The sequence below is a fragment of the Orycteropus afer genome, unplaced genomic scaffold (genome assembly GCF_000298275.1).
Source record: "Orycteropus afer afer isolate SDZICR_OR568_19922 unplaced genomic scaffold, OryAfe1.0 scaffold00196, whole genome shotgun sequence".
NCBI lineage: Eukaryota > Metazoa > Chordata > Mammalia > Tubulidentata > Orycteropodidae > Orycteropus > Orycteropus afer.
The window spans coordinates 4259764-4271086 of NW_006921783.1; the positions used below are offsets into that span (position 1 = coordinate 4259764).

Genomic DNA, 11323 nt, shown 5'->3' on the forward strand with positions numbered 1-11323 from the left:
GCCTGAGGTTAGGAACTGGGGTGCCAAGTGAGAGGGAGGGGTGGCAGTTCTGATCTCTTGAAAGCTCTAAGCTTGAGGGGGCAGCTTAGATCCCCCACAGGCTGCATGGGAACAAAGGTAGAACAGGTTCAGTGTCCACACACCTGCTGCAGACACAGACTGCCTGCTATTGCCATGGAGATAGCAATACCCTCCCCCCTTCTGCTGGGGACAGCTGTATGGTCATTGGTGAAGACAGGGGCATGCTTATTCTTGGTCACAAAAGGGAAGAGGGAGGAGGAGCAGCCCTATCTCTCTTCTCAGGCTTAGCTGCCAGTGTCCAGGGGCTCCGAGGGTATCAGGGTAGAAGGTTTGGAGGTTACCTCCACCAACCAGCTCCCCTCCCACCACCAACGGCAAGCAGGATTGGGTAATGAAATCTCTTGGACCCCAGGCTTGCCTGGCTTGCACGTCTTCCTGAGGGGAAGTTCACAACCTCAGGACAACTGAGCCTTTAGAGAGCTTGTCCTCACGCTGAGCATAGCTGGAGACCTAGTCCCATCTTTAGCCCCCTCTCCACTTCTCAAGGCTCCTGCACATCCCGGCTCTGGCCTGGAAGCACTCCCCCTGCAGTCCCTGGTTCAACGGGCCTGCTCTGGCTGGAGGGTTACCCTTGTGTCTCTAATCCCCTTTTTTCCCTGGGTTTCTGGCCCTGACCTCCCATCTGACAAGCCCAGGAACCTCAGACCAAAATCTTCCTGGATTCAGACTCAACTCTTCTCTCTCACATCCCATTTCTGATCCACCAGCAAACTCAATTCCTAGATGACTGTAGTAAGTAGTCTCCTGACTGTCCCCTGCTCCTGCCCTCACTCCCTCCAGTCCCTGCTCCACCTGGTAGCCCCCAGCTCTCCCACTCAAAATCAGTCTGTGCAGCAGCCTCCGAGGCCCTGCACAACCAGCAGCTCTGACTCACTGCCTCCTCCCCCCCCCCATCCTGTCTGTCTCCCTGCTGTCCCACCAGCTGGCACCCTCTCCTCGCCCCTGAGCACTTGCTTTCCTCACATGGGGTGCTTTTCCTCCAGGGAAAAACATCTCTTAAGGTGTTTTAAGGTGCCTCCCATCTCCCTCAAGTCTGCTCAGATGCCCTGAGGCCTTCCCTGACCTCCATAAATATTTGAGCAAATAAATGAACTCCCTGTCACTTACCACCCTGAGGCTGCGCCCACACATGCCCCCACCCCCTGTGTGGAGGAGAAAGCATTGGGCCGGGGTCTCACTGAGTGGTCTCCATCCAGCCTCTCCTTTCTAAGCCTTGTTTTCCCCACTACAGAATGAAGACATTGGATTGGAACTCCTCTGGCTTTTGCTGTGTTGGACCTCTCGGGGGCCTCCCCAATCTCTCAGTCAGGTTAGAAGGGAGTAGGCGGTAGACAGGGCATGCATCGAGGCAGGGGTGGGGGTGCCTGGTGGATCCTGTCGGGAAGAAATCACCAGGTCTAAAGGCCCCTGCCCTGGGACAGGGGTGGAAAGGTTAACAGTGTAGATAGAGACAGTCGCAAGGAACTGAAAACAGGCCTGACACAGTTTCTCCAAAAATATATCCATATTTTAATCATCCCCAAAGTCTACTCCAGGAAGCCTAAGGAACAGAGGCCCAACCCTTCAAAAGACTACGGTCAGAGGTCAAGTGTCCAGCAGTGAGTCCTTAGTGGAGGAGGCCAGCCATCAGGGTAAGTGTGGGGACCAATAGGGCGGGCAGGGGCAACAACAATCCAGCAGCCTGTGACTTGAATACTGGGCGCTGCCCCCGGCGCTGCAGGGGTCTGACATTGTCCGTCATGTTCACTTTCTGGTCATCGTCAAAGTACAGCTTCTGGGAGAATGCCAGGATCTGCAGAAGGGCCAGGGTTCAGCCCCTTAGCACTCAGCCAGGGGAGCAGGTGGAGCCGAATCCCAAGTGACCTCGGGCCAGTCGCTTGCCCTCTCTGAGCCTCACTAGTAAGTGGGTCTCAGAACCCTTCCTGTCCAGGTTGTCGTGCAGATGGAAAGAATAAGGGATGTAAAGTGCTTGACATTGACCAAGGGCTCAGTGACCCTCAGCTCCCCTTATCAGAATGGACACACATCGTGGTCTGGAGGCTGGCCATTACAACCACTATTATCATTATCACTTTACAACAGTGGTTTTCAAACTTGCACATCTGTGTATCAAAATCACAGGGGACTTATCGGGGACCCCAATTTGCTAGGCTCAACCCCCCACCCCCCAGTTTCTGACTCAGTAGGTCTGGGGTACAGCCCAAGAATTTCGATTCCTACCAAATCCCCAGATGATGCTGACACCACCAATCCAGGAATGACACTTTGAGAACCACTATCGTGGAATTGAAGGAGACGGAAGGCAGGGGTTTGGGGCCTTTTGGTTCACTGCTGTATCCCAGAGCCTAGCACCCAGGGGCTCAATTAGGATTTGTTGAATGGATGCATAATCTTCCTGCTATGGCTCCACGGACCCTCTCACAGCTGCTCCCAGCCAGCCAGCCCTAGCCTCCCCTATGCTGTCCTCTCTTCTGAAGACACTGGCTCCATGTCCTTACCTGGCTGACTCCCACCTCATTCCTGTTGGAGGCCTTTTCTGACCACCCTCAGCCAGGCCTCCTGTGTCCCTCCTCTCCAATTCTCAACACAGGGAGAGAACTGCTGAGATATTTCTTGTCTGTCTCCTCAGGAACGGAACCACTGATGTCAGCTCCCTGGGCTCCCCAGCCCCACCCTGAGACCACTAGGGGAGATCCAGAGGGACAATCTCTAGGGAGCCAGGAAGTGAGAGGCTGCACCCTCCTCCTGGACCCTGTGTACCTGGTCTTGCTGGAGCTGAATGGGCTGCTCGAACACAGTCCAGACAACATTCTCGTCACAGCCTGGTGTGGTGAGTGAGCCCAGGTAGCGGAAGTAGTGCTTCAGTTTCTCCTCCTTGGGGAGCAGGTCCAGCAGGCTGATGCTCTCCTTCAAAGTGGTGGTCATATCTGAAGGAGGTGGGGGGAGGGTCCCATCAGGGAGGGGGAGGGATCTCTGCAGCTGTGACACTCCCCACACATGCACCTCGCCCTGGGCACCCACCCACCCTTGCCCCCTTCTTTTGTGGGAAGAAGTTCCTCACCACCCCCAGGTTTCCCGTCCACCTCATCCTGACTCACTGGGTTTGCGGATGTCGGCCAGTGCATCCACCAGAGGCTGGAAGCCATGGTTCTTAGATCCAGCCTGGAATAGGAGGGAAGGGGGCTTGAGAGGGGCTTGGGGGAACCCACGGTGACCTCCAGTTCATTCTCTTAAACACTGGGTGGGGTGGGCACTTCGAAGATTGAGGCTCTGAGAGGGTCTGGACACCCCACATGGCCTGGGGGCTACAAGGCATGGAGAAACAGAAAGGGTGCCAGGGTCTTCCCAGCCCCCTCCTGCTTGCTGGAGTCCCAGGTCTCTGGATCCCTAAGAAGTAACCTCAAACTCTGTTACTTAGAAACAGATGGTGGGGGTGGGGAGAGGGCCTCACCTCCACCAGAAAGGCCAGCACAGCGATCTCATCCTGGGAGTCCTGGTTCTCTTTCTGGTTCCTCGATGCCCCCTTCTCTTTCTCATGTACTATGTGCATCTGGTGTGGAGCAGGGAGGAGAGAGGATTCAGGACGGACTAGACTACCCAGAGTCCAGCCAGGCACAGACCCTGGGAAGGGGCCTCACCTCCATGGCAAAATGGTCCCCATCAAGGCTGTGCTCCGAGCCCCTGTCCAGCATGTGGGACCAATGCAGGTGCAGCTGCTTGGCCCGGTAGCGGGCAGCCAGTCCTCCTCCAGCAATCGTGATCTCTTCCCCCAGCAACACCATCACTGGAGGCAGAGCAAGGGGTCCTCACAGCCACCTCCCCTCAGCCTCTCCCAGCCCCCCTCATCTCAGCCCCACCCAGCTCTCCAGCTCCTGCACTTCAGGGACTCAGTGAGGAGCAGGTCTAGTGCCTGGAGGAACAGGACAGGGCCTCCCAGGCCTCCCTGCCTGCCGCCCGTCTCCTCCACACTCCCCACAACCCCAAACATGCCACTGGGCCCTGGACCCTTGCCTTGCTTCAACCCCCTACGTGGTGCCCTGGTGTCCTCAGGGTAATGTCCAAACTCCTCAGCCCAGGAGACCTGCCCTGGGCCACAGCCTGGCTGACCCCTAGTCTTGGCTCTGGCGGTTCCCAGCTCCACACTCTGTCCTTCACGCACATGGAACCACCTGCATTTCCCTGAACACCCCAAGCTGTTTCACGCCTCCATGACTTTGCACATGTTGTTCCTTCTTCCTGGAATGCTGCCCCTCCCCCCAGCCCAGGCTGGTCTGGTGAAAACACTGCTAAAGTGTTCCCTCCTCCCCAAAGTTCTATTCCCCCTACCCATCCCCCACAATGTAGTACCCTTTCCAGGCCTCAGGGCACTAAGAGGGTCTCTGGGTTTGCCCACCTGGGTTTCCTACCTGGTCACCTGAGACCCACCTGAGTGCCCGTTGTTTTGGACACTCCACTTATGCTTCTTATCATAGCCAGAGAAGATGAAGGGCCCCAGGTTGTGGTCCAACTGTGCCTTGTAGGTGACAATGTTGATGGGGGACTGACGGTCCTTCTGGCAGTGTTCACCCCAGCTGTCCGGCTCTGAGCAGGGAGGGAGGCGGTGCTCAGAGTCTGGGGCTCCTAGCACCAAGGTGTGGCCTCCTCCACCCCACTGAGGTCAGGCCCAAGAACACAGCTCACATGTAGGCAAGGTCTAGGGATGGCTGGAAGGCCCTCACCCTCTTTGGATCTTCCTCCTCCACAGACTCACATGCAAAGCTAATGGGTGTGTGGGATAGGCCATGATGTGGGACAGGATGGGACCAGGTTGTTGGCTGGAGGCTGTTTGCTCATCTGTAAAACGGGGATCACAGTGATATGGGCTTCCCAGGGGGTCTGTGAAATCTGAAGGTGAGTGAGAGAGGGCTTTGGAAGCTGTGGGTGGCATGCCACACCCCCAGAAAGCCCTTCCAAGGGCAGGGCACATGGATGCTAAGCATACCTGACCCTCCAGAAAGGCCCTCAGAAGGAGGTTAGGGGGCAAGGTTGGAGGACAGTGACAGATTACCAGGGCAATGCCAACACCTGGTTGAGCAGGGGGCAGGAGTGGGGTAGGAATGTCCAGTCATCCGAACACAGCAAAGACAGGAGGAAAGTGGACTGCAGGGACAATGGTCCACATTTGAATAAAAAGTACAAAAGACAACCTCCCAGGCCCACCTACAAGTGGAGTCACTCAGGTTTTTCTGTGAGAAATATCATAAATGGCCAAGTGTCTCTGCTGGGCTGGAATGTGTTTCTCCCTTTGATGCTGCTACTGCTATTTATTTCAGGAAGTGCCAGGGAAGACTCCAGTCTTCCTGAGACTTCATTCCCTGTTCCCTGAGCACCACGAGAGTGTGTGTGGGAGTGTGTATGTGGGGGTGAGGGACTGCTCATAATCTAGCTCGGGGGCCACCATTACCCCTTATCCTTCCTGTCATCCTTGGGTCTCCATCCCAGCCACCACACAGAAAGGCCTGTCCCCGAGACTCACTGTACTCACCCAAACAGGTGTAGTTGGAAGCCTTGGCTTGAATCTTGTAGCACCAGTGTGACTCTGGGGCAGAGAAGGAAAGGGGGTGAGGTTTGTGCCCACGTGAAGGTGTATCTATGCACACACATGACTCTATGAACCCATATGAACACACACATGCCACTGTATGTGTGGATCAGAGATTGGGTCAGACCCTCCCTTGGGTTGGGATGGAGCCTTTATGGGATCTGGGACTCAGGGGCCAAGGGAAGGAGATTTAAGAAGAAAGTGCAGGCATATGGGAATGAAGTGGTTATGGATTGAATTATGTCCCCCCAAAATATGTGTTCTAAATCTTAACTTCTATGCCTGTGGTTCTAATTCTTTAGGGAAATGCGTGGTCTTTGTTATGTTAATGAGGCAAGGTTAGTACAGGGAGTATCTTCAGTCACTCTCTTTTGAAAGTGATTAAAACAAGCAAACAGAGAAGAGATGGGGAGAAGAAAGACACCATGCCACATGAAGATCCCTAAGAAGTCAAGGAATAGAAGCTGAAGAGGCAAGGACTTTGCCCCAGAGCAGAGGACAAAAAGCCACCTCCCAGAGCCGCTGCCCTGAATTCAGACTTCTGGCCTCCTAAACTGTGAGAGAAACTATTTCTGTTTGTTAAAGCCACCTACTTGTCATATTTCTGTTATAGCAGCCCCAGATAACTAAGACCGAGATGACAGAGGCAGCCAGGTCATTTTGCCTCACTGTCCTTCAGGTAGAACAGGTAGCTGCCACCTTCAAGGACAGGCACTCTGAGGCTGGTCAGCTCTAACACAGGCCTGGCTGGACTCTCTATGTGGTCATCAGCCTCCCCTCCTGCCCTGCCTCCCTTTACCTTAATCCAAGATGAGAGGCTCTGCCAAAAGGGGAGGGGAAAGACTTGGGGCCGCCTCCCCTCCTACAGCTTCAGCCTGACTGCCTTCTAGAGTTTATTGGAGGTGCTGGCAGAGATTAGGCAGCCCCGCCCCCAAACACTCCCTCACCTTGTGTTATTAACACCCATTCTTGGCTGACCTCTCCCAGCAAGGAAGGCAGTCAAACCTTTACCCTTATCCTCCTTCTGTTCCCACCACCCTGTAGTCCTAGGCTTTGGGGCCAGAGAGTCTTGGGTTCTAATCCTGTCTCTGCCTCAGCCTGGTAGAAGCTGATTATCTCTGTAGAAGACTGACCAGCAGGCTGGACGAAACATCTGAGCCAGGGCCAGGAATTCTGGCTGGGCCACTTAGGAACTGTGGGCTTGGGGCCAAGTCATTTACTCTCTCTGAGCCTCAGTTTTATCATCTGTAAAACGGGACTACTAATATCCATGTCATAGGACTGTGAGGAGCATTCAGTGGTATAGAGGGAAAGTATAGAGCATTTCTAGAAGAAGGTAGCCTGACACATAGTAAAGTTCCATGGATCAGTTCATCCCTTCTCCTCCCCACTGCCTCCCTCAGTGGTCAGAGGCCAAAACCCAGGTGGGGCAGAGAAAGGAGAGAATGAAGTCAGTTGGAAAGAACTCAGGGAATAACATTCCTAAGAAAAGCACAGCTCCCAGCTCAGCCTGGCTGAGGTTGCAGAGCCCACCTCTCTGCTCCCTCCCTTATCTAGGGCTGCCCCTCTCCCAACTCCTACCTTCTCTCAGGCCTGGGTCTGGCTGGAGTCCCTGGAGTGGGGACAGGCAGGGGAGGGAGAATCCTGGGAAGGTCTGGCTCTTATAGAGGTGGGGGTGGGACTCTCTAGGCCAGGAGAGTGAGCAGCCACAGGAAACTGCCCCTGTCTCTCTGGGCCCTCAGAGTCACCCTGGGTTTTCAAGTTTCCCAGCCCTGGATCAAATGTTTCCTCTACCCTGCCAGCATATGCTACTTCAGAGAAGGACAAACCTGCAACATCTTCCCTGTAACAGTCCACCCTCTTTCCCACCAGGGCTCTGTGGCCCCTGAAAGTTGCTGCATCAGGGGGACCCCCCTACCTCTGCAAAGGGCACTGGTAGATTTCCGTCCAGGCCCCTTCCTGAAAGTGGCGAAACTGGGAAGCTGGGGTTCCTTCGCCTGGCTTTTGGCCCTGGCTCTGCCTCTTGCTTAATCTCCCAGGAAGAATCAATTAACTTCTCTGAGCTGCCCATTCCTCCTCAACCAGAGAAGCCACAGATAACCCCTGCCCCTCACAACTCCCAGGAGAAATGGTCAAGGATATGATGGGGGAGAGGTCATTTGCCCCCAAAGATGTTCTTTGTTATAATCCTCCGGTGTCCCCATCCCTCTGAGGCCTTGAAGGTCACAGGGACCTCCCTGCTCCAGCTGGCTCCTGCTCAGGACTGGAGGCCTGAGGGGAAACTATTCCAGGGAGATTGAGTCTTCAGGAGGCAGCTTTGAAGGGTGGATTCCTTGTCAGCCTCCTGTGAGTCCATGTGGCCCAGACTCTGCTTTTCTTGTTCTTCCCTGGCTCTGGCTCTGATTGTCGCTCCTGGTTTTGTAGTAGTGACCTCTGCTCCATTGTCTTAATCACAGAGACGTTTGACCCACTTGGGTGAACACTCTTGTAACTACCCTCTTCAGGAGGCAGAAGCCAGGAGAATACAATGTTGATGAGGCCGAGGCCAGGGGCCAGGTCTGTGTTCATAGGGTAAGGGTGGGGGGCTAGTCCTCAGACAAGAAATGGCAGGGGCACCAAGCAACTCAAGTTCCTGTACTTGCTCAGAGGAGGGCCACCCTTGCAGAAATTATCAGTCCACTGGCCCAGGACTGACCTCCAAGAAGACCTGGGAAGAAGCCATTACCCATAGGTCTTGACTTCAAGCCAAGGTCTTACCTAGTATCTGCTCTGGCCTGAGATGGGGTTAGACCTAAAAACCACTGCCAGTCATCCAGGCACTCTCCTTCATCCTTGGTTTACCTGCCACCCTAGCCCCTTCTTCAGAGATGACTGAAGAAACTGTCTTTTGTGGACCTTGCTCACCCCCCTCCTTCCACTCCAGGGAGAAGGAGGGAATCTTGAAAACCAGCTCAGCAAAACCTAAGAGTGCCCTGGGCAAAGTCTCAGCAGCTCCTGGCCCCGGGGGTGAGTGGGGGGGTCTGGAGCTCTAAAGGGGGCTGCCCCTCCCTGCCCCCTTTCTCTCCATGGGAGCAGATGCTCTAGGGACTTCTGTGACCAGCCTGGCCTCTCTCCAGTTCAACTTCCCAAGTCAGAAACCCCAGGTGCTAAATGGGGAATAACACAGCATGAGTGAGGGGTCAGCTGAGAGATTTTCTGAGCCCCTCACCCCAGGCTACTGGTTGAGCCATACGGTTATGGCATACACCTTGCTGTGTGCCAGGCAAGTACACACTAAGCACTTACACCCATGATCTTATTTAAATCCCCAAAACAACCCCTGAAATCAGAATCATCCTCCTTGTTTTATAAATGAGGAAATTGAGGTTAAGTGATTTAGTCGGGGCCACACAACTACAAAGCAGCCTTCTGAATTGCAAATCATTTCTCTTTCTACTAAGCCTGGCTGATGACCAGGTTTCAAACATCCAACCCTACAAACAGAATTCTTCACTTCTTGCCTTTTCTCTTTCCTCCTCCCCTGGGAAGGGTCCCCAGAGTTGCTGCCAGATGTCCCTCATGCCCCCCTCCACCTGCTCACCACCCCCACCTCCTCCAGCCAGCTAAAGTTCTCTGCAAAGGGGCACACACCTTCATCCCTCACTCTCTCAATCCAAGGACCTAAGGTGGAGAGGAGGCTCGGCCTGGGTAGGCCCAAGAACCTGGGGACCCTGACCCTTTCAAGAGACAGCGGGCTGGGGACCTGCGGAAGGGATCGGTGGAGCTTCCTGCGAAGGAGCTGGTCTCCCGTGGGGTAGAGTAAAGATACCTCTTCAGGTTCCGTGTCCAGCCACACGCAGCGCCTTCAGCTGCTTATCAAATATTAACACGCCTCTCCGGCCACCTCCCACCTAACCGAATAATTAAGAGCTCAGCCTCACTATTAATCTTTAAACGAAAATTACTCCAGCCGGAAAGACCGGCTTGCCCAGGACCTCAGGTCTTGGGGTATCCCCCTTCAGGCTCCCCCGTACAGCGCTGGGGGCTTGAGGAGGGTAGCTTGCAGACCCTAGGACAAGGAACCCCTGCGGGAAGCGGAGATGCCAAGACCCTGCTGCACTCAATTAACGGACCTTGCTCTGGGCCAGGGGGAGTTTCCCGACACTGAGCCTGGGCGAGACGAACTGCGACCCACCGACAGAGTACTGGAGGACCAAGGCGACAAACGGAGGCGTGCGTCGAGGCGGATCAGAGCATCCTTATCAGAGATTCACACACTTGCCTCCCGAAGGGGATGCTGCGCCACGCGCGGACGCCGCCGCCGCGCACACACATGCCCACACTCCCCAAGCCCCCACCAGGGACACGCGTGTGTGCACACGAGCTCGCGCCCGATCCCGGACGCACCCCTACCCCATGCCCACGCAGCCTGTGCACCGACGCGCAGCTGCGCATTCTGGCCTCACACCGGCGCTGTCTCGGCAGGTGACTCTGGGAGGGGACGCAGAGGGGCGCCAGGGGCCCCAGACCCGACCGGGCGCTCACCTGCGCGGGCCAAGGGCTGGGCCGCGGCGAGGGCCAGGAGCGCCAACAGCAGCCGCATCCTGCGGGGAGGCAAAGACGCTGCCAAGCCGGGGACAGCACACGGAGGAAACCGCTGGGGGTACCGCGATCATGTCGGCCGGGATTTTATAGCCGAGCCGCGACGAGAGGGAGCCCCGACAACGCGACGCGGGTGGCAGCTCCTCCCACTAGAGGCGCCTCCTCTGCCCTCCCCTTGTCCTGTCCCTGATCTGAAATTCTCTTCTGGTCACCTCTTGGCCCGGTGCACGAAACCTTTTCAATGCACTCGGCTCAGAAATTGCACCCTCCCCTGCCTTGATCCCTGGTTTGAGAACCGGTTAGCGACATCACAAAGTCCCTAACCCACACAGGAGGTGGGATCCCTGGATTTCGGCCTCGACCGTCTTGGCGCTGACCACCGCACAGCTCTCTCTCCCCTTCCTCCTGGCAGGCGGCCGGGACGCCTCCGTCTGCCTGGTACCGGAGCAGTTGGCTGGGACCTCGGAATTGGCGCGAGTTGAGGGGCGGGCGATGGTTCTAGCCTTGCAGTGAAGAAGGAGTCGAGCGATGCGCGAAGGGGTTTGTTGAATCGGTGGTCCCAGAAGGAGGGCTCCTCACTATATATCTCAGGCAGTGATCACTGATTCTCTAGGTCTTAGCCCTTTTTTCTATTTACCCCCCAGGCTGCTCCAAAGTTAATTTCTAAGCGCACCATAGACTCTTCTTCCAACACAGAGCAAAACTCCAAAACCAAACTCACTGCCCTCACGTTGATTCTGACTCATAGTGACCCCCACTGGGGGCTGTAAATTTTCACGGAAGTAGATCGCCCCATCTTCCTTCCGCTGAGCAGCTGGTGGGTTATGAACCGTTGACCTGGTTAGCAGCCAAATGCTTTATCCACTAGCCACCAGAGAAGAGCGGTCTGTAAATTGTTGAATGTGTGTTTGTGGGTGGGTAGAGGTGGTAGTGGGGGACTGGAGGGACAGAGTTGAGAAATGGGCTTTGAGGGGACCCAGGGAAAGGCTGCGTCCTGTTGAGAGCCCCCAGTGCTTGGAGAAGAGATCGGAAGAGAAGAGGCCAGCATCTGAATGGACCCCTAGTTCTCTCCATCTGCCA

The 11323-nt window shown here is 55.5% G+C and overlaps 1 protein-coding gene across 1 annotated transcript; it reads right to left on the reverse strand.

Moving 5' to 3' along the window:
- Positions 1 to 1687: 1687 nt before the first annotated feature.
- On the reverse strand, positions 1688 to 10244 carry CA4 (carbonic anhydrase 4). Its single transcript, XM_007947926.1, has 8 exons — positions 10187 to 10244; positions 5606 to 5659; positions 4507 to 4662; positions 3720 to 3865; positions 3533 to 3631; positions 3180 to 3243; positions 2842 to 3008; positions 1688 to 1873 (listed from the first exon to the last, which is right to left on the reverse strand). Exons 1-8 carry the CDS (start codon positions 10242 to 10244, stop codon positions 1688 to 1690), a joined length of 930 nt encoding a protein of 309 aa, XP_007946117.1.
- Between the last annotated feature and the right edge of the window lie 1079 nt (positions 10245 to 11323).

Bases quoted from the DNA above. Each gene is read 5' to 3' on its own strand.
- CA4 (XM_007947926.1), bottom strand. From the start codon at position 10,244: ATGCGGCTGCTGTTGGCGCTCCTGGCCCTCGCCGCGGCCCAGCCCTTG. The intron at 4,663-5,605 runs GTGAGTACAGTG...CTCCCTGCTCAG, and splicing joins TTCCAACTACACCTGTTTGG to AGCCGGACAGCTGGGGTGAA. The intron at 3,632-3,719 runs GTGAGGCCCCTT...GCTCCACACCAG, and splicing joins GGGACCATTTTGCCATGGAG to ATGCACATAGTACATGAGAA.